This window comes from Pogoniulus pusillus, chromosome 10, assembly GCF_015220805.1.
Source record: "Pogoniulus pusillus isolate bPogPus1 chromosome 10, bPogPus1.pri, whole genome shotgun sequence".
Lineage (NCBI taxonomy): Eukaryota > Metazoa > Chordata > Aves > Piciformes > Lybiidae > Pogoniulus > Pogoniulus pusillus.
This window is the reverse complement of record NC_087273.1, coordinates 35547180-35568139: the sequence shown is the minus strand read 5'-3', so window position 1 is coordinate 35568139 and position 20960 is coordinate 35547180. Positions and strand designations below refer to the sequence as shown.

General features: G+C 42.8%; 1 protein-coding gene across 1 annotated transcript in view; it reads left to right on the top strand.

Moving 5' to 3' along the window:
- The window catches only part of PIEZO2 (piezo type mechanosensitive ion channel component 2), a 375190-nt gene that overhangs the window by 64313 nt on the left and 289917 nt on the right, over positions 1-20960 (top strand). The window contains exon 2 of the mRNA XM_064150231.1: positions 7349-7444. Coding sequence (XP_064006301.1) covers positions 7349-7444 — 96 coding nt within the window. The remainder of the gene's footprint in view (positions 1-7348; positions 7445-20960) is intronic.

Sequence of the window (20960 nt, the reverse complement as noted above, 5' to 3'; positions counted from 1 at the left end):
TGATGTGATTGTTCAACATTGTTTTTATAGTGGAAATCCTTAGGCATGTCAGCAAAGCATACCGACTTGGGATTTGCTTGGAGAGTAGATGCTCCTTTAAAATGCTGTATCTTGAGGAAGGTGGTGACTGTGGTGTGCTTACACCTAGAATCCTTTTGGTCGAATGAGACCTTTAAGACCATTAAGTTTCTTTCTGAGGTCTTAGTTTTCCTTATGTCAAAGATAGCTGAGGAGCATAATTCCTGTCCCTAAGAGCTAAACAAACAAGTCAGACAATGTGCTCTCTGCTCTTTGCACTCAGACAGTGTTTGTCACAAAACTAGAGTAATTTTCAGATGATTTCTGGTGGGGAGAAACCTCAATGAAACTGCAGAAAACAATTCAAAGCAAAATAAGCCTCCAACCTATAAGCCTGTGGAAAGTGTTCACTGTCCAGCAGTCACCTCTCTTGAGAAGCAATTGTAGAAGTGCTAACATCACACAAATGCAGGACATTTATCTGTTTATCAAAGCATTTGTGATTTTTCCCAGCAGGACAATGAAAAGAGGTTTCCTGTCAGGGTGTAGCACACATGAAGCAGCACCATGTTGAAATGTTGGCTGAGAGCAGGGTGGAGAATGGTATTGGTTAGCACAGCATTATCAGCAGGGCTGTTGAATGTACAAGGAGTATGGGATGAGTTGATGCAGCTGGTAACATTTCCAGTGCTGACAGAGTTCTGTGTGGTTCTTTCCTGCACGCTGTAGGCTATAAGCATTAATTTGCTCTGAAAGGATGATAAGATTACATACACTGTAAGACATTTAAGTGAAATGCATAATTCTAATCTCATCTATCAAAATCATTATTTTAAGTGGAATTACTCAGAAGTGAGTGAGAGCAAAACAGTGCTAGGAGTTAACCCCTTCCTCTGAATTTCAGTAAGATAGCTAAAGTGCAGTGGGCACTATGCCCTTCAGGTACTTGTCATTACTAGAAGGCATAGTTCTTGAAGAGGAACGGTTTTGGCTGCTTCTAGACTTTTAGTCTTGAAAGTAGGTTGATCACAGCATATTTAATTTTGTAACAAGAGGCAGTTGTTTCCTTGTTATTTTGAAGAATCTTGGGGGAAAAATTCTGGAACAAAATTTGTGTGCCTGAAACAAATTTGAAAAGTGCAGAAGTGCTGGAAGAGCTAAAAACTAGCAGGTCATAGGATTAATATGACTTCCCTTTGTTCTTTAGAAACTCTTGATATTTTTATCAATGCAAACTTAACTTTTAATCTGTTTCCTTATTTTTACTGCTTTTGATCAGCTGTGTCCATGTGAGGTTAAATGTAGGATGTCCAGAGGGTTTGTAAGATTTGTACTCGTGACTGAAAGCTGGAAAGAGATGATGTAGGGTTTGTTCCACCTCAGGCCTGAACAATTGTTGGTTCATATCATTATAGAGGAGATGACAGGAACTGCTCTGTCATTGTTTTATACAGGGAGCTGGACAGGCTGGGTCGATGGGCTGATGCTAATGGGATGAGGTGCAATGAGGCCAAATGCTGGGTCCTGCACCTGGGTCACAACAACCCCAGACGATGGTTCAGGCTTGGGGAAGAGTGGCTGGAAAACTTCCCAGCAGAGAAGGATCTGGGGATGTTGGACAACAGCTGGCTGAACATGAGCCAGCAGTGTGCTCAGGTGGTAAAGAAGGTCAACAGCATCTTGTCTTAGATCAGCAATATTGTGGCCAGCAGTAGCTGGGCAGTGCTTCTTGCCCTGGGCTTGGCATTGGAGCTGTCTCCAGACCTTTCACTAGCTTTGTTGTCCTCCTCTGGATGTGCTTCAGCACCTCAGTGTCCTTGTAGTGAGGGGCCCAAAACGAAACACAGTACTCAAAGTGTGGCCTTACCAGTGCTAAATGCAGTGGACAAACACTTCCCTGAATCCTTCCTTGTAATTAAAGTAATTCATAATAAATATAAGTGTAGCATAATGGGAAAGATTTTTGCATTTTGGTGAAATTGGTCCTCTTACCTGAGCATTACCTGGAGGAGGTAATTGTTACATTTGCTTCTCAGCAAATCTTGTAAAAATATGTTCTTCATTGGGTATTCAGAGCTGAGTTCTACTCTCTAGTATTTCCAGGATATGTCACAAGACCAGACTTTAGGATTTTATTCTTTATCTGTATGTATCTTTTTACAATATATATTACATGTAGTAAATTAGTGAGTTCTGAATACATTTCCAGCTATGGTGAAAGAGAGACTTCAGTTAAGTGTGACTGTAATTTTTCATATTTTTTTTAACAACCAGATGCCAGAAAGATGAAATAATCTACTTCTACATTTTTTTGGATACAAATAAATTACTTATCAGGCCTCTGTGAAAATTCTGTACATTTGCATGCTACTTTTCGCAGAATGACAGAATGTTAGGGTCTGGAAGGGATCTCAAGAGCTCACCCAGTCCAACCCCCCTGCCAGAGCAGGAGCACCTATACCAGATCACACAGGAATGCATCCAGGCAGGTTTTGAGTACCTACAGAGAAGGAGAATCCACAACTTCCCCAGGCAGCCTGTTCCAGTGTTCTGTCACCCTCACATGTGAAAAAATTTTCCCTCGTGTTTCCACAGGACTTCTATGTCTCAACTTCTGCCCATTGCCCCTTGTCCTGTCGTTTGATATCACCCAGCAGAGCCTGGCTCCATCTTCCTGGCACTCATCCTTTACATATTTAAAACCATGAACGAGGTCACCTCTCAGTCTCCTCCAAGCTAAAGAGCCCCAGCTCCCCCAGTCTCTTCTTGAAAGGAAGATGTTCCACTCTCTTTATCATTTTTGTGACTCTGCACTGGACTCTTTCAAGCAGTTTCCTGATGCCCTTCTTAAACCGAAGGACCCAGAACTGGGCACAATATTCCAGATGCAGCTGCACCAGAGGGGAGGGCAGTCTCTCTTGGCCCATTAACCACAGCCTTTCTAATACATTGCAGACTTGTATTGGCTTTCTTGGTCACAACAGCACATTGCTGGCTCATGGTCAACCTTTCGTATATATATATGTACATTTAATATATATATTTAAAAACTTTCACAAATGTAGATCATAGAATCAACCAGATTGGAAGAGACCTCCAAGATCATCCGGTCCAACCTATCACCCAGCCCTATATATATATATATATAAAACGTTGGTTTAGGTGACATTCTAACCCTGTCTTTTAAGGTAGCATCTTTGAGCACAAAAAAAAGGCATTTTATGCATTAAAGCAGAAATACTTCAAATAATCAGTTTTTGTTGGAGAAGTCAATCTTATAAAGTGTTCTTTTCATGACACCCAAGGGGAAAGGTACCCTAAAGTACTTCATTAAATGACAAGACTAGGGGGAATAGAGCGAAGCTGGAAATGGGTAGATTCAGACTGGACATGAGGAGGAAGTTCTCGCCATGGGAGTGGTGAGAGGCTGGAATGGGTTGCCCAGGGAGGTGGTTGAGGCCCCGTCTCTGGAGGTGTTTAAGGCCAGGCTGGATGGGGCTCTGGCCAGCCTGCTCTAGGGTAGAGTGTCCCTGCCCATGGCAGGGGGGTTGGAACTAGATGATCCTTGTGGTCCCTTCCAACCCTGACTGATTCTATGATTCTGTGAATGTTTGTTTCTAATATATTAATGTGATGTGTATCAATAGCTCTGTTTCTTACGTCTTCTCACAACTGTGTATTATTGCTGTCATTGGATTTCGGAGAGTAACAGAAAACCACAGATGAAAAATCACATTTCTGGAGTTTTGTTCCTAGAGGCTGTTAGAAAACACAGTGAGAAATGTGAATTAAATACAAAGACTGAAGAGAAGAAAGTGTCTGTGGACTTGGCATGCATTTACCTCTTGAAACATTTTGTTTAGAGTTCTTTTAAGGCAAATTTATGAAACTAAGAAACCAAAAGGTTTCCTGGTTACTAATAAAATTAACACCTTCAGCTTAGGAAGTTTTTCAAGATATGTGGTAAAATTAAATATGCTTTAATATTTCTGCAGGACATTGAAACAAAATATGTAAAGGAAGATTTGTACAGAGAAGTGATCTCTGTTAATTGTTCAGTTTATGTAGTTGTGGAGGAAAAAAAAGAGCTTTTTGAGAACAAGATCTGCTCATGTCTAGAAATAGACAACAGTAAATTTTGAGGTAAATATAGTCCAAGAATAATTCCTCTGAAATGAATTTCACTAATCGATTAGACAATTTTGGAAGAGGTAACAAGCCTGAAATGCTAAAAGTAGATAAATTTGGTAGTGCAAACTGACCAATGTAACCCAGATATCCAGAAACTTCTCTGCCACCTGCTTTGCCAAGAAGATAATTTGTGTAAGTGCCTTTTCTGTTGGTGAATTCCACTGACATGAAACAGGACTTGCTCCTGTGATAGGCATCTGTGTACAGCTGCAGTTGCGGGAGGGGACCTTTGTGAATAGAGAGAGGATGCTTTTGTTTGGAGGTTTGTGTCATCTTTTGTTGTATCCCTGACAAACCAAAACTGATTATATACCCAGTAACTTTTTTGAGGTAGTTTTGAGTATCATAACTTAGGAACACACAGTTTTGATTAATAATGTTGCAGGGTGAATATGTAAATATGGTGCAGCTGCTCTTTCCTGAGCTTTTATCTTGCTAGAAGTAAAGATAGGTTCAGTCATGGCTCCTTGCTCTGACACATGAGCTTGATAAGGCACTCATCTCTTAGGCAATGTGTATGAGTTGAATGGAGATAAACATGATATGGAAATAGTGAAATAGTTACAGTAGAGAATACTAAAAATATTGCAGCTAATTTGGGGGCTTGTCATTTAATTCTGAGAAATGTATGGCCTCAGTGCATTTCACAGGCTAAGTTAATTTCAGAGAGAATCTGCACTGAAATAATCCATTTTGGGTTCTTTTTTTGGTTTTGCTGCGTAACTATTTAGTGTCATAATGGACAGAAGTGATGAGGATCAGGACCAATTCAGGTTTATGCTGTTTACTAGTGGTGTCCCCCAGAGATCAGTGCTGGGCCCGGTCCTGTTTGATATCTTTATTGGTGGTCTGGACCAGGGGATTGAGTCCAGCATCAGTAAGTTTGCAGATGACACCAAGTTAGGAGCAGGTGTGGATCTGTTGGAGGGTAGGAGCGCCCTGCAGAGGGACCTTGCCAGGCTGGATGGGTGGCCAGAGGCCAGTGGAATGAGATTTAACAAGGCCAAGTGCAGAGTTCTGTGCATCGGCCACAACAACCTCAAGCAGCACTACAGGCTGGGGCCAGAGTGGCTGGAGAGCAACCAGGCAGAAAGGGACCTGGGGGTACTGGTATATAGGAACCGAACATGAACCAGCAATGTGCTCACATGGCCAGGAGGGACTGAGGCTGTATCTGTTCTCCAAACCCAAGATGGTTTGGCAACCTGTCCCAGGCATCCCGTGACAGAACAAGAGGACACAGGCTCAAGGTGCAACAGGGCAGGTTTAGGCTGGATGTTAGGAAGTTCTTCACAGCAAGAGTGATTGGCATTGGAATGGGCAGCCTGCAGAGGTGGCCAAGTGATCATCCCTAGAGGTGTTTAAAAGGAGACTGGATGAGGCAATTTGTGTCATGATTTAGTTAATTATAAGATATTAAGTGACAGGTTGGACTCAATGATCTCGAAGGTGTTTTCCAACCTGGTTTAATCTGTGATTCTATGTGATAACTGAGAAGACTCAATTGATATCAGTTACATTCCATGTATAAATATACATAGAGGTTAATTCATCTCCTTACTCCTCTGTAGTTATCTCATGGGAATGGTTGAATGTGATAGGCCTTGTAGTATTTCAACATCTGCTGTTTGGTGGAATTACAAAATAGGTTAGCATTTCTTGTTGCTTTGATTCTTTTTGCCTAGAAGTCTATAAACTTATCTTTCAGCCCTAAGCATGAATGATGTTCCTTGAAAAGATGAACCTTGGCTGTAGTAATATTACTGCTTGTTATCATGGCCTGCTGGCTTTGATACCTTCAGGAAAATACACCAAACTTTCAAAATAGAACAGGAAATATTGAACTAAATCAGCGGAATAGCTCCAGTTGCAAATTGCTGTGCAGCTGTTTTTCATTTGTATATCACAATCTTGTCACTGGAAGGACTTTGTAAGAACAAATGGGTGACAGTAAAACTCTAAGACCTATGTAATGATTTAGAGGTGTTGCTGTTTTAAAGATAGCTGGAGTTTGGAATCTTCATCATTTGCTAGTAATCTTTGGAGTATAGTGGACTTGTAGCTTCTTCCAGAGTGCCCATCAATACTGATTTATGTATCCCTATATATTTTTGTGGGGAAGAAAATAAAATGTTTAAGTAACAATCAACATTATCCAGCATTCTGGACAAAGTCTTTGTAGCCTGGATGCACCTTTTGCTAAACTGTAAAAGAAATATCACTGTGAAAATACTTCAATTTTTTATTAGTTATTTAAGCATCAGCTTGAGAGTACTGGTAGCATGTGCTGGTTTGAGGCTGATATTTACTGAGGGAAAAGAAATCCTTAGCTGTGAGAAGAAAAAAAACCCAACAGTAATCTATATCCCTCAGTTTTCTGCTGAGAAACACACCTAGTCAAAATATAGGTAAGACACTCACTTCTCACACACTTCTTAGCTCTCACTTCTGGCTGGGCCTTCTTTCTGGTGGTCTGGTCTCTGTGGCTGACTCTGACTCTAATCCACCTAACCCCTTTTTCCTCTAATATCCTTGTCATCTCTTTTTTTTGACATCTCACCTCAGATCTCCACATTTATCACATGAGATATACGTGGGTTGGTCTGGTTATTTCTGAAGGGAGAGAAAAAGAAAGCAGGAAGCGGGTTTGGGTCAGGAGCTCTCCTGGGGACTTTGATTGTTTCTCAGAGGGTGATGTGGTGATGTGTTTCTGTATGACTTTTAATTTGTATATAACTGTATATGCTTGTGCATTGTGTTAAGCTATAAATATAGCTTCATTCTTTAACTTCCAGCTGTCTGAGTCTAGTCTGAGTGATTTTCTTAAGTGTGTGGGGTGTGGGTAACTCCCACACATGAAGAAATGGCATAACCAAGTGTTGCAAAGTTGGACAGATAAATAACAAATGGGCAATGCTTTGTACTGTTGAAGTGGTTGAATTGCCATCCCTGGATGTGTTAAAAAGCTATCTAGAGATGATGCTCAAGGGTATGGGTGTAACAGTGGGTCTGGTAGAGGTAGATACTGGCTGGACTTGGTAATCTTAGAGGTCTTCTTGAGCTGAAGTGGTTGCATATGCTTATGTGATTGTGCCAGGCTGATCTAACAGTGTGTTCTTTTTGTTTTCTCTCCTGACAGCCTGTGCTTTCCGTTACAATGGGCTCTCCTTTGTCTACCTCATCTACCTCCTGCTCATTCCTCTGTTTGCAGAACCCACGAAAACAACGATGCAAGGTAAGATGTTTGTTGCTTCACCCTCACTGTGTGTGGTGGACACAGTACATACAAAAGGCTTTGTGTAGTAGAAGGTGGGTCTTGAGTATTTTCCCTTCACTAAATGAGCTCACTTCTAATATCTTCTGTAAATTCCTTGATGCTATAATTTGACTATATGCTGGGTTTGGTGCTGAGGGACTTCTAGCCATGATGCCATTCATGCCCCAAGGTGTAGCAATGGTGGTACTGGCAGATCTTTTTTATGGCATTATTTCTTCTAGAATACTGACATGGTCTGGGTGAAAAATGAGGTTTTTGACTCCTTCTTCCTGTCATAGCTTGGGCAGCACCTCTGGATTTGTAGCTACTTTTGAGAGCTAAAGATATTTCATCCAACTATATTTTAGGTACTTGTTTAAACATCACTCTCGCCCTGACTTCTTACAACTGCTTTAAGATGACAACATACCTACATCAGGCATTCAAGCATCTGTGTATCATATGCCAATCAAACTTTTACAAGTTAAAATATGAAAGCAATGATGTGGACTTATAAAAGCAGAAGCCATTTCAGAAGTGTTCCATTCTTGCTGTATGTGAGGGGCTTGCTGTCTGTGTAAAAGAGTGGCTTTTCAGACATCAAGGGAAATGGCTGCATAACCATATAGAAATTAAAGTTTGTGATCTCTGTGGTGGAATTTGCAGTGAAGGTGCAATTGCAGATGATCATTTAGTGGTGGGCTTTGTCACCTCGTAGCTTGTTGGATGGGATTGACAAGTGCAGTTCAAAGCATTGATGCTGCTTGAGTTAATCTCCTTCCTGCTTAGATGGTTCTCCTTCAGGCCAGTATGAAAAATGATGTTGCACAATGCTAATGGCAGACAGACTCCTCTCCCATCTTTTCTGGTGGAGATCATGTGAAGAGTATCCTGCAGAAAGTAGGTGGCTTCCATGGCACCACTAACAAAAAAGGAGGCATTTGAAGAGTTCCAGAAACACAAAATCAAACGGGTTGAAAGAGACCTCCAAAATCATCCAGTCCAACCTATCACCCAGCCCTATCCAGTCAACTAGACCATGGCACTAATTGCTCCATCCAGTCTTTTCATGAACACCTTCAGGAATGGTGACTCCACCACCTCCCTGGGCAGCCCATTCCAGTGGCAAATCACTCTCTCTGTAAAGAACTTCTTGAAGTAATACTATCTTCACAGATACTACCTTTGCTAACTACTGTACTCATAAATGCATTATCATGGCCAATGGGAATTCTGACCTTTTTAATCCACCTGGTTCCCTAAACAAAAGAACTAGAAAATTGAGACTTGGAGTACAGTATGTCTGAGTTTATAAGACCTCTCTGAAGCTTTGATTTAATTGAGGAGGTTAACGAGGCAGGACTTACAAAAATGTAGGTGGTTTTGCTTTCTGAAAGGCCCTGCCTCCCAAACTATACAGAAACTAGTTAATTTTGGGTCCTAATTTGGTCAGGAAATCTTCATAAAGATGCTTATGGGAAATGTTAGTAGTATAGGAAAATCGGAATAATGGAAGATGTTAAGCCACAAAATAGCTTTGTCCCACTTATTTATAAGAGGCAGCCCAGAGCCCTAGGGAAAGTCTGATCTACTTAGGTTGGTGGAGTAGAATTTGGAGATAGTGCCTTGGCTCCTTTGCGGCAGTGTCTGGAACTGCAAACTGTAATCCAGTGATGGATCCATGTGGCACAGTCCGTGCCTCAGACACTGCTTCTGTATGCTTCTCATGAAGTGGCACTGCCTTAGCAGCACAGGGAAAAGCTGAACTGCTCAGTGTGTTCCTACGAACAGCAGCAGTTTGCGGCAGAGGCAGGTCCTTCCAGTAGGACGTTGGGATGCGGTGGTCCAAAAGTGGGAACTGCGCTCTTTCTCGTCACCCTTCTTCAAGATCTTCCTAGTTAGTGTGTCCAGTTATCATGCTGGGCATGATTTGCTCTTCCCCATTCAAGCCCACAGGGGTGGGAAAAACAGCTTCTGGCCTACTTCTTTCCCCTTCAAACCTCTGGAGGTGGGGGTAGGGAAAAAAGTTTCATGCCCCATTCCAGCCTCTGGAGACAGAGGGTGAGGAAGGCAGTTTGCAGTACTCTGCCACAAGCTCTTACTCCAAAATTTTGGCATTCTTTGTCCTTTCCTATCAACATTAACCTTGACTTTGTTCTGCCAGGGTAGTTTCTTAGCAGTTGGGGTTAACCTCTCAGTTTTTGAATTCCATGTACCTTCTAAACACCTATGAACAGAAACTGACTCTTGCTTACTGTGATTTGATTGGGCCACAGGTTGACACCAAACATGAAGGTTTCATTGCTGAGGAATGACAGTTTCAAGTGCTTTATAGATGGGATGGGTCTCATAAACATCTATTTCTGAGGAATCTATAGATTAAATATTAGGAAAAAATTCTTCACTGTAAGAGTGGTCCAGCATTGGACCAGGCTGCCCAGGGAAGTGGTTGAGTCCCTGTCCCTGGAGGTGTCAAAAATGCATAGACAAAGCACTTAGGGACATGGTTTAGTGATCATGGTAGTGTTGGGTTGATAGATGGACTTGATCTTAACAAGTCTTTTCCTGCCTTGATGATTCTATGATTCTGTGTCCTGTCCATAGTTATGGCCATTGATCCATTTCTCTTGTAAAGAACTTTTCTTGTGAGAGTTCTGTAAGAAGACTTCTTGGAGAGTCTCAGGTTCTGGTTTAGAGTGACCTCCCCCGGCCATCATCCTTTTTTATCTTTGCAGAGAAGGTGAAGAAAGGAAGCTGGAGTTTTTTAAATGTGTGATGAGCTACTCATATCTGCGATCAGTGCTAATCAGTTTCTCCAAGTGTAGCTCCAGCTTCTGTTGTACTGATTTTTACTGGTGCTTTTCATTAACCAGTATTATTTTGAGGGGAGAAGGAGACAAAAGTAAATCAAACACTTATTTTGTCTCTTTGTACATACAGACTCATAGGATGGTCTGGGAGGGAAGTGTCTTCAAAGGTAGTCTAGGCAGGGACATCGGGCATCCTCAACTAGATGAGGTTGCCCAGAGCCCTGTTGAGCCTCACCTTGAGTATCTCCACGGATGGGGCTCCAACAACCTCTTTGGGCAACCTGCTCCAGTGTTCTACTACCCTCATGGCAAAGAACTTGTTCCTAACATCCAATCTAAATCTGCTCTTCTCTTGTTTCAAACCATTGGCCCTCATCCTGTCACTGCAGGCCTTTGTAAACAGTCTCTCTCCATCCTTTTTGTAGATCCCCTTCAGGTACCGAAATGCTGCTATTAAGTCTTCCTGGAGCCTTTTCTTCTCCAGGCTGAACAGCTCCAGCTCTGTCAGCCTGATTTCTGTTGATGCAGGAGAAGCTGTATAAGGAAGAAGACTTTCTCCTCTGGGTTCTAGTAGAGAAAGAAGCAAGGCAGAGTTACATTTGGGTTATGGAAAGCATATCCTGACCCATCCTAATTATGATGACTCGTTTTGCTTTTATTTTAGCTAAGGTAGACGTTGATCCTTTTTTAACATCTTTGAAGGACTTAACCAAAATTATATCCTGCCACAATGTGTTTCACAGGCTAGGCTCATTTAAAAGAGAATCTGCACTGAAATAATCCATTTTGTATTCCGTTCTTGCCTTTGCCTTATAATAATTTAGTGTCACTATAGTAGTAGGAATTGCAGATTTTGATGGAAAGAGAATGGTGCTGATTATGCCACGAAAGCCAGACTAAGAATTTGTTATCTCCTCTTTGTCCTGAAGAATATAAAGCACATATTTCTCTGAGTCAAATTGGTTTGGTTTGGTTTCTGTTTTTCTGGAGTGGGAGTGTGTTGGTTTTGGGTTTTATTTATTTGTTTGATTTGGGTTTTTTGTGTGTTTTGTTTGTATAAAGTGTGTTGCATAGAAGAAAAGGTTGAGAGACCTGGGGTTGTTTAGCCTGGAGGAGACTGAGGGGGGATCTTATCACCCCTTATCAGCATATCTAAAGGGGTTGGGGCCAGACTTTTTTTGGTGGTGCTCAGCAACTGTACAGGGAGCGATGGGCACAAACTGCTACACAGCAAGTTCCAGCTATTCACAAGAAAAACTCCTTTCCATTGTTGGTGGTGGAGCTCTGGAACACATTACCCAGAGAGGTTGTGGAGTCTTCCTCTCTGGAGAGATTGCAAACCTGACTGGATGTTGTGATCTTGGGCAGCACTCTCTGGGTGACTCTGCTTTAGCGGGGATATTGGACCAGATGATCTCCTTGAGGTCCCCTCTATCTCCTACCGTTCTGTGATGCTGTGATACATAAATGATTGATCAGTCTCACAATTCTTTCTGTGCTGATTTTGAGGAGCAGGGATGCATATTTTTTATTATTGGCATAATTTTGTGTTCATTGTTTGTGGACATCTCAACTAGCTGTGTTTGAAATACAGCACTGCATGCAGGGGAGTCTTGGTGGTAAAAGCTTGAAATGGTAGTTGGTCATTGTTTGTAAACATAGCTTGTTTTTTCATGCTGTATTTTGTAAGTAGGGTCAGGTTTTAGATATGGATGAAGGGAGGCAGTTTTCATGAGCCCTTGTCTGCTGTCCACCTGCTGTGACAGGGCTTCAGATGGGCTGGCATCCTGGGAGGGTGGTAGTGTGAGATGCAACATCCATCTCTGCTGCAGTGCAGCTTGTGCAGCACAGCAGCCAGCATGAGACTGCACCCCGGTGAGGCCCTTTCCTCATGCTCTGTGGTCCCCATTTAAAAGACATGGAGATGTGGTGCCGAGGGACATGGTTTAATGGTGACTTAGCAGTGCTGAGTTAATGGTGACACTCAGTGATCTTTGAAGTCTCTTCCAAGCACAATCATTCTGTGATTCTAGTAATGACCTAGTGCTTAGGGCAGAAAAGTTTCATTGTGTCAGTTTTGCTGAGATGTCTTAAATGCGCTCCATCAATGTCTGTACAATACAGAGATAAAACACAAATACAAAATACTGAAGCAGTACAGCTTTTCAGCTCTCTAAATCAGTAAGCAGACTGTAGAAAGAGAAAAAGGGATATTGTTGAATCTACATCAGAATGATTTATAAGTAGAAATTACATTGCAGGAAGGGAATTAGGAGGTTGATAAGATCTGACTGGATTCAGATAATACTGGAGGAGAAAATGGACGTGGAACTGTTGTGGGGTGCTGTCAATGAGATGGTGAGCGACGTTACCATACAGCCAAATCTTCCCCTGGTACCAAACAGCTTCTCAAACAATTATTGACTTGTGAAGACACAGTGTTATTTTAAAACTGGTTTTGGAGGGACTAAAGACGTCAGAGAGAGTTGGTCATCGCTAGTCTTATGATCCAAAGTTAACAAAAAGTAGTCTTTAAGGTTTACTTAACCTTAAGTGCAAAGTAAGTTTAGGGAAACAAGATAGTGACTGAAGAGCTCAAGCATTTGGATGTGGTGACATTTGCTACTGAAAAATGCAGTAACCTTTCTAGAACTCCCCTTTGGAGCACTGGTGGCTTTTAGGGGTGAACTCCAGACCTAACTTCCTGACCAGCCACTCCCACAAAGTAGATTAAGAATAAACAGAATTTGCAAGGAATGAACAAAAGTGGAATAATCTATAAAGAAATCATCTTAAGGTCAGGAAGTGTTTGGGTGAAATAGAATTTGCCAGAAGTCAAGCTGAGTTGAATGCTGCAAAGGAAACTGGAAGAAGGAATAAGAATGCATTTAGCTGTATGAATGAAAGAATGAAAAGTCTGGCTGGTAATAAAAAGGGGATGAAGTAGGAATCAAATATTGTCTAGGTATGGCCAGAACTTTAGGAAAAAAAAAAAAAAAAAAAGAGGTTGAGCTGAATGTGATTGCTTTAGTTTAATGTTTCAAGATAAAAGAATTGGAGCACCTCCTCTCTGATGACAGACTGAAGAGAGCTGGGGTAGTTCAGCCTGGAGAAAAGGTGGCTCCGAGGAGACCTTATAGCAGCCTTCCAGTACCTGAAGGTGACCTGCAAGAAAGTTGAGAAAGAGCTTTGTGCAAGGGCCTGTAGGGATAGGATGAGAAGGAATGGCTCGAGGAAGTTAGATTTAGACTGGATATTAGTAAGAAGTTCTTCACAGTGAGGGTGATAAGACACTGGAATAGGTTGCCTGGGATTGTTGTGGATGCCTCCACCATGGAGGTTTTCGAGGCTAGGTTGGATGAGGCCTTGAGCAATCCAATCTAGTGGAAGGTGTCAGTGCCCAAAACTTAAACAGGAGTGTGCTTCAGTTTTGAATAAGGGTGACAGCATTATACACAGAGAAGGCAAAAGTGCCTGCTGGGAAGGAGGCTGGAAAAAAATAATTGGTTTGGATACATAGAGCTGCTGGAGTGTGTCCAGAGGAGGGTCACCGAGATGATCAGAGGGCTGGAGCATCTCCACTATGAGGACAGGTTGAACAAACTGGGACTGTTTAGCCTGGAGAAGATATTTGTATGTCTGAGTTTTCAGAGAAATTAATTAGTAATGCATTGATACAAGCCTTGGCATCTTCAGCTGTATCTAGACAAAGTTATGTGCAGATTGTATTAATCTGGTACCTCACTCAGCCTGAGGACCTTTATGGGCCAAGAGGGAGCACTGGATTTGGACCTCAGGCCTGGAAAACAGGAGTAGAGAGCTGGCCTTGGTTCTCAGTGTGTCTCTCCTCTTGGACCTTATCATGTATTCAGCTTCTGACCTAAATGTACTCCTCTGAATTCCCTGCTTGACAGCTGACAAGGACAGTTTTCAAATAATTGGAAACATGGAGGGGGAAGAATAATGTCCCTTCCTCCTGCTATCACTGCTGTCTGAAACACAGTCAAATTGTCCAGAGCTGAAACCACAGGGACTGAGTTTACAGCAAGAAACCTGCTCACTTGCAAGCACTCACAGGGCTTGGATTAAGTTGTTCATGCTAATATTTTTGTCACTACAGTTTGTATTCCAGTGACAGTTAATGTGGGTTGGACTTGTTTGTAAAATAAATAAGCAGCATTCAGCAGGCTGCTCGGGGCTGTGGAGGTGTGAGCATGTCTGTGTGGAACGGGAGGCAGTAACAAGGTGCTGATTCATTTCTCTTCACATGCCATCAGCAGCACCTGACTGTCATTAAGGAAGAGCCTGTACATCAAATATTTATCGTGTGGGCCTTCCAAAAGGCTTCTAAGGGCTCGTGTGAACACTACTGATCAGCAGGAGGACAGAAGGTTTTGCAGTGTTCTTAATGACGAATGTGTGAGCTATGTCAGTAGTAGCTCATTGACATGATGTTGAGAGGCCCCCAGATGTGCTTTAAATTGAATGAGCTTGTTGCCACCCCAGAAGAATAAATTGTGCACTCAGAAACACCTCTTTTTCAGTGCAGGGATGTTTAGCTGGGCCCATTTCGCTTGCTGCTTTGATTTCTGCTGCTTCCGTGGATCTGGTTTATTGCATCTGCCTTAGCAGCTAGAGAAATATTTTCTGGGAAATAAATAGTTCCATGACAAAGATGTATTGTAGTAAGCAGCTGCTGCACTGCGATGGGAGCCTTAATTAAAAGGATTGTGGCAGCAAAACGTTTCCTACGTGTTTGTGTTGGACGATGTGGCTGAGGAGGACACGATATAGTAGCAAATCATAAACAAGAGTGATCTCTGTTTTGCTTTCTGCTGGATCGTCAGGATTGCTAAGCCTGAAGATCAGTTCACTCCCTTGGGACAGGATCTGCTGACCTTATTTAGGGAAAACTCCCACTTAGCAGTGGGAATTTTGCTTCTGTAAGCAGTGCAGGAAGTGCCCTCTAATATATTAGGAAACCAAGTAAGGCCATAAGAACCCAAACAAAAGGCATGTAAAAGCATCCTCACTGCATACAGAAAGAAGGAAGCAGAAAATTAATATGCACATGCTCCTTAATTACCATTCAAACTCTGGTCTGAATCTAATTTAGGGGGAGCTGTGAACTCCTCAAATTGAAGCTGTTGGTGCAGATGCAGAGGTAGGTGTGCAGTTTCTCATTACTCACATGCATCTGCTCTGCCTCCGGATGAAGTGGAAAACTCTATAATGCATTCCCCTGCTCAAAGCAGATTTGTTAACATCCTGTTCTAATTCAGAGCAGGGACTTCATTCTGGTTCTCCTGTATCCCAAATGTGCTTGGCTAATGGAGCCTTTTTGCTGTCCCTCCTCTTCTCCATATCCTTCCTCTTAAATATGTGATTATTTTTGTCAGAGCTGTGCCAGTATCACAGAATAACAGAATGGTGGGGATTGGAAGGCACCTCTCAAAAGAATGCAGTCCAATCCTTCTGTTAAATCAGGGTCACCCACAGCAGGCTGCCCAGAATCACAATGCCCAGGTGGGTTTTGGTATCTTTCTGAAGAAGGAGATGCCACAATCTCTCTGGGCAGCCTGCTCCAGTGCTTCAGCATCCTCATAGGAAAGATTTTTTTTCCTCATGTTTAGGTGGAACTTCCCATGTTCCAGTTTGTAACTGTAGCTACTTGGCCTATCCCTTGACACCACACAAAAGAGTCTGTCCCCACTCTCTTGACCTCTCAACCACCATCCTTTATATAGGAAGGCACTAAGAAGATCCCTTCTTGGTCTGTTCTTTTCCAGGCTGAACAGACCCAGGTCTCAGCCTTTCCTTGTTAGAGAGATGCTCCAGGCCTCTCAGCATCTTTGTAGCCTCTTTTGGACTTTCTCTTCCTTGTCTCTCTTAAATTGAGGATCCCAGAACAGTGTACAGATGTGGCCTCCCAAGTGCAGTGTGGAGATGGAGCAGAGAGCCTTCCTTGGCCTGCTGACCATGCACTTCTGAGGGCACCCTTGCATACCATTTGCTTTCTTGGCCATGGGAGCACATTGCTGGCTCATTGTGAGATTGTTCACCAGCACGCTCACATCCTCCATGGACCTGCTTTCCAGTAGGACAACACCATGTCCTCATAGAGTCTGACTTGCCCCTGCACTCATCGAGGGAAGAGTGAGAATTTCAAAATGCTAGAGGTTTTCTCTTGTTGAGCTTTGTGATGGGGTCATGTCAGGAGTTTGTGAATCATAGTAAATAAGCTTGTGAAATAGTAGCGGCAGCTGCAGAGATCTGTGGTTTCTTCCCAGTCCACTGTCAGATGTCCTTGTTTTCCCTTTATCCTCATGGAGTGTTCATGTGCTAGTTTGAAGCTAGCTAGAATGTTTTGGTGAGAAGAACTAGATTACAGGCTGTGAGAGGGAAACAATGGTGATGTCTGCTGCACTCATAGGCTTGCTGAGAGGTATAAGAGCAAGAATCCAAACATAAAGTAGTTGCTCTCTGTCTGGGCTCTAGGCTGCATCTCTCTAACCTCACCTTCTGTCTCTCTGATTAATCCACTTCCTTCCTAACCCCCCTGGCCAACCCTCCATTCTTCCTTGGGCACAAGGCAACGTCTGGGGTAAGGTAGAGAGGGGTGGGAGAAAGTAGAAGGGCAGTTGGGAGCCCCTCCTGGGGACTCAGGTATCTGGGAGGGCTGTTGTGCTTCTGTATTACATTTTAATGTGTATATTTCTGTCTATAACTGTATATCCTGTAACTGTCTGCTTGTATGTTGTGCTAAGCTGTAAATATAAGCTTCATTCAATTTCCAGAGCCGGCTGAGTCTAGTCTGGGTGATTTCTGAAGTGGAGGGGGGCAGGTAACACCCAAACTGTCACAGTTCACCATCACCAAAGTCAGTACAAAGAGTGTAAGTCTGAATAATTCAATACATTTTGGGGTGAAGAAATGAAGAATGGTTTTCAGTCTGGTGCTGATTGTTATTGTAAGGAAAGCCTAAGTGATCCGTTTAGTCATATTCATATTTAAATAATATCTGAGATAGTCATAACAGGGCTTAGTAGATCTCCAGAAATTCCTACTTCTGACCAGTTAGGTATAATCTTGTTTCACTTAACTTGGCTGGGAAAAGAAATCAAATACCTATTTGTTTGTTTTTCTCTCCCCTGGGAGCTCTCAGTGAAGAGCAACTTTTTGAAAGACAAAACAAACCTCAGAAAGGCAGGGAATAATGGTGATTTGATCACAGTTGTGCTGTACTCTGTGCTGTCTATAAATCTGCACAGAAAAATGGCATTAATTTGAGTATTTAATGGACTCAGCCAGGTTGGAAGAGACCTCCAAGATCAGCCAGTCCAACCTAGCACCCAGATCTGTCCAGTGAACTACACCATGGCACTATGTGCCTCATCCAGGCTTTTTTTGGAATACCTCCAGGGACAGCAACTCCACCACCTCCCTGGGCAGCCCATTCCAATGGGAAATCACTCTCTGTGAAGAGCTTCTTCCTAACATCCAGCCTAGACCTCCCCCAGCACAACATGAGACTTTGTCTCCTTGTTCTGTTGCTGCTTGCCTGGGAGAAGAGACCAACCCCCACCTGGCTACAGCCTCCCTTCAGGTAGTTGTAGGCAGCAATGAGGTCTGCAATGAGTCTGCTCTTGTCCAGGCTGCACACCCTCAGCTCCCTCAGCCTCTCCTCACAGGGCTGTGCTCCAGGCCTCTTACCAGCCTTGGTGCTCTTCACTCGACATGTTCCAGTATCTCAACATCTCTGCTGAATTGTGTAGCCTGTTTAGCCTGGAGAAGAGGAGGCTCAGAGGTGACCTCATTGCTGTCCACAACTACCTGAAGGGATATTGTAGCCAGGTGGGCGTTGGCCTCTTCTGCCAGGCAACCAGCAATAGAACAAGGGGACACAGTCTCAAGTTGTGCTGGGGTAGGTGTAGGCTGGATGTTAGGAGGAAGTTCTTCCCAGAGAGAGTGATTGGCATTGGAATGGGCTGCCCGGGGAGGTGGTGGAGGCACCATCCCTTGAGGTCTTCAAGAAAGGACTGGGTGAGCCACTCGGTGCCATGGTCTAGTTGACTGGATAGGGCTGGGTGCTAGGTTGGACTGGCTGATCTTGGAAGTCTCTTCCAACCTGGTTGATTTTGTGATTCTATGATTCTATGACTCAAGGTGTGGCCTGACTAGCGCTGAGTATAGGGCAAGAATAACCTCCCTTGTGTCCTACTGGTAAAACTGATGAGATTAGGCAAGGTTTTGTAAAACCTCTTTAGAGGAAAAAAAATTTACTCAGCATTACACTGTGATTTTAATTAAGGTCTTGATAAAAAGTATCAATGGTAGAAAGCAGGAAGGGAGATAACCCTCCCATATTTTGTTGTGTTAAGTTGGGGAGAAATGCATAGACAAGGGAAATCATAGCATTCTGTGGCCAAAATAACTTTTAATCTTTATTGCTATTAAAAGCTATTAGGACCATTTTAATAATGATGGTTTAGGGGTCTGTAAAAGGAGGCATTCTGTAGTATTTATTTTGATAAGGAGATAGGATTTTTGCACAGGAATTCAAAGGAATTTATACCTCAATTTCTTTTTCTCCTTTTCTATTGAGACAGATCTAAAGGAAGATGCAATCAAAATTAACAGAGCCATTGAAGTCACACACAATGGTCATCTGAAAATGATGTTATAAAATAAATCTTAGAATCACAGAATTGTCAGGGCTGGAAGGGACCTTGAAGATCATCTTGTTCAAACCCTCCCCTGCCATGGGCAGGGACACCTCATGTTAGATCAGGTTGCTCAGTGCCCCATGCAGCCTGGCCTTAAAAACCTCCAGGGATGGGGCTTCTACTACCTCCCTGGGCAACCTGTTCCAGTGTCTCACCATCATGGTGAAGAACTTCTTCCAATCAATCTGAATTCTTCAATCCAATCTGACTCTCCCCACTCCTAGTTTTGCTCCATTCTTCTTGGTCTTATCACTACCTGACATCCTAAAAAGTCCCTCACTAGCTTTCTTGTAGGCCTCCTCAAGGTACTGGAGGGTCACAAAATGGTCTCCTTGAAGCCTTCTCTTCTCCCAGCTGAGTAGCCCCAACTCTCTCAGTCTGTCTCCATAGGCTGAAAGACACAATCTTGCAAATTTTACTTCATTGCAAAACCCCCCAAACTTCTTTAGAAAAACAATGAATGGGTCTGCAAGGAAACACACGTTTAGTTTCACTTAGCTTTTAAATCCCTTCTTTGTTCATTTATAAAATCCTGTGGCGAAGCTGCTGAGGTCATTGCCTTCCCCTGGCCCAGACAGGCCTCTGACAGATTTTGAGCCTGGTATTTAATTGATCTTTTTTTTGGGTGACCTGTGATTAATTTCTGGGAAATTACTAAACTGTGAGTCACGTCATAAAAACCAATTAGTGGTTGGTTGACAGTTTGTCTCCCAGCTGAAGCCTCCAGGTTTCTGTTCATGGCACATCAATATATAGGTTATTGCTGGCAAGTGGCTCCAGTAGAAGAATGTTGTGCAAAGTCATGAGGTTGCCATTGGATATTGCTAGCTCTAAACCAGTTTTGTGTGAATGGGGACACTGCTCTCTCTTTTGGGTGCGTTTAACTGGTCCTGATGCATATCAAAGTGTTGAGATGAGTGAGGAATCATCATAGAATGGTTTGGGTTAGAAGAGGCCTGGATGTGTTTAAAGGTTATTTGGATGTGGTGCCTGGGGATATGGTTTAGGGTGAACCTCGTTGAGTAGGGTTATCAGTTGGACTTGGTGATCCTGAGGGTCTTTTCCAACCTGAACCTTTCTGTGATTCTGTGACCATTAAAGTTTATCTAGGCCACCTACGCTGCACTAAGCAGGGACATCTGCAACTGGATCAGGTTGCTCAGAGCCCCAGGCAAAACCACAGGATGCAAATCTGGGAGAGCAGAGGATCTCTTAGCTTGCTGTTTCAGTTGTGAATCTCCTGCATGCTCACTACTCCCAATGCCTTTGTCCTCGTAGAAGTGTTCTCGTTATGGTATGATCTCCAGCTCCTTATCTTAAGAAGGTCTTAATAGTGTTTGGTTTTGTTGTGGCTGTTGCACAAGCTCTCATCCCAAAGGGTGTGGTTCACCCATCACCACCACCATGACAATTAGACTTGCACTTGGCCCTGTGTTTTTATCTGGGTTCATCATATATATTTTAGATGGGAAAAGAAAGCTAAGCAATTACAGTTCATTATTATTTATGAGAAGAGTTATTACAAAGATATGTAAGGTGCTGCCTGGTCTCATATGCCAGTGTGTTTTCTGCCACAGGTAGTTTGCTCACTCGAAATTGCTGAGATGGTAAAATTCATCACTTAGAAGAGATGCTTTTTGTTGCTTAGATGACCCAGGTGGATATTTATAGAAGATATGTTTTGGCTTTTACATTGTCTGCATCAAGAGCCCCTGTGTAAAATATCTTTACTGGTGTACCTGTGTGGTTGCAATCCATCAGCTATGCCTTCATGTGTCCAAAAGTGGCCTTGAAGGGATATTTGTGTGAGTTCAGTTTCCATATCCCTCATTACTCTAGAAAACCATTAGCAGCTTCTCTAGAAATAAGATCTGTGAGAAGAAGTTTGCTGCATACTTAGAGAATGCTGCTTGCTCTCTGACAAAGGCTGTTCTTGTCCTGACTCTGCAGCAGAACTGT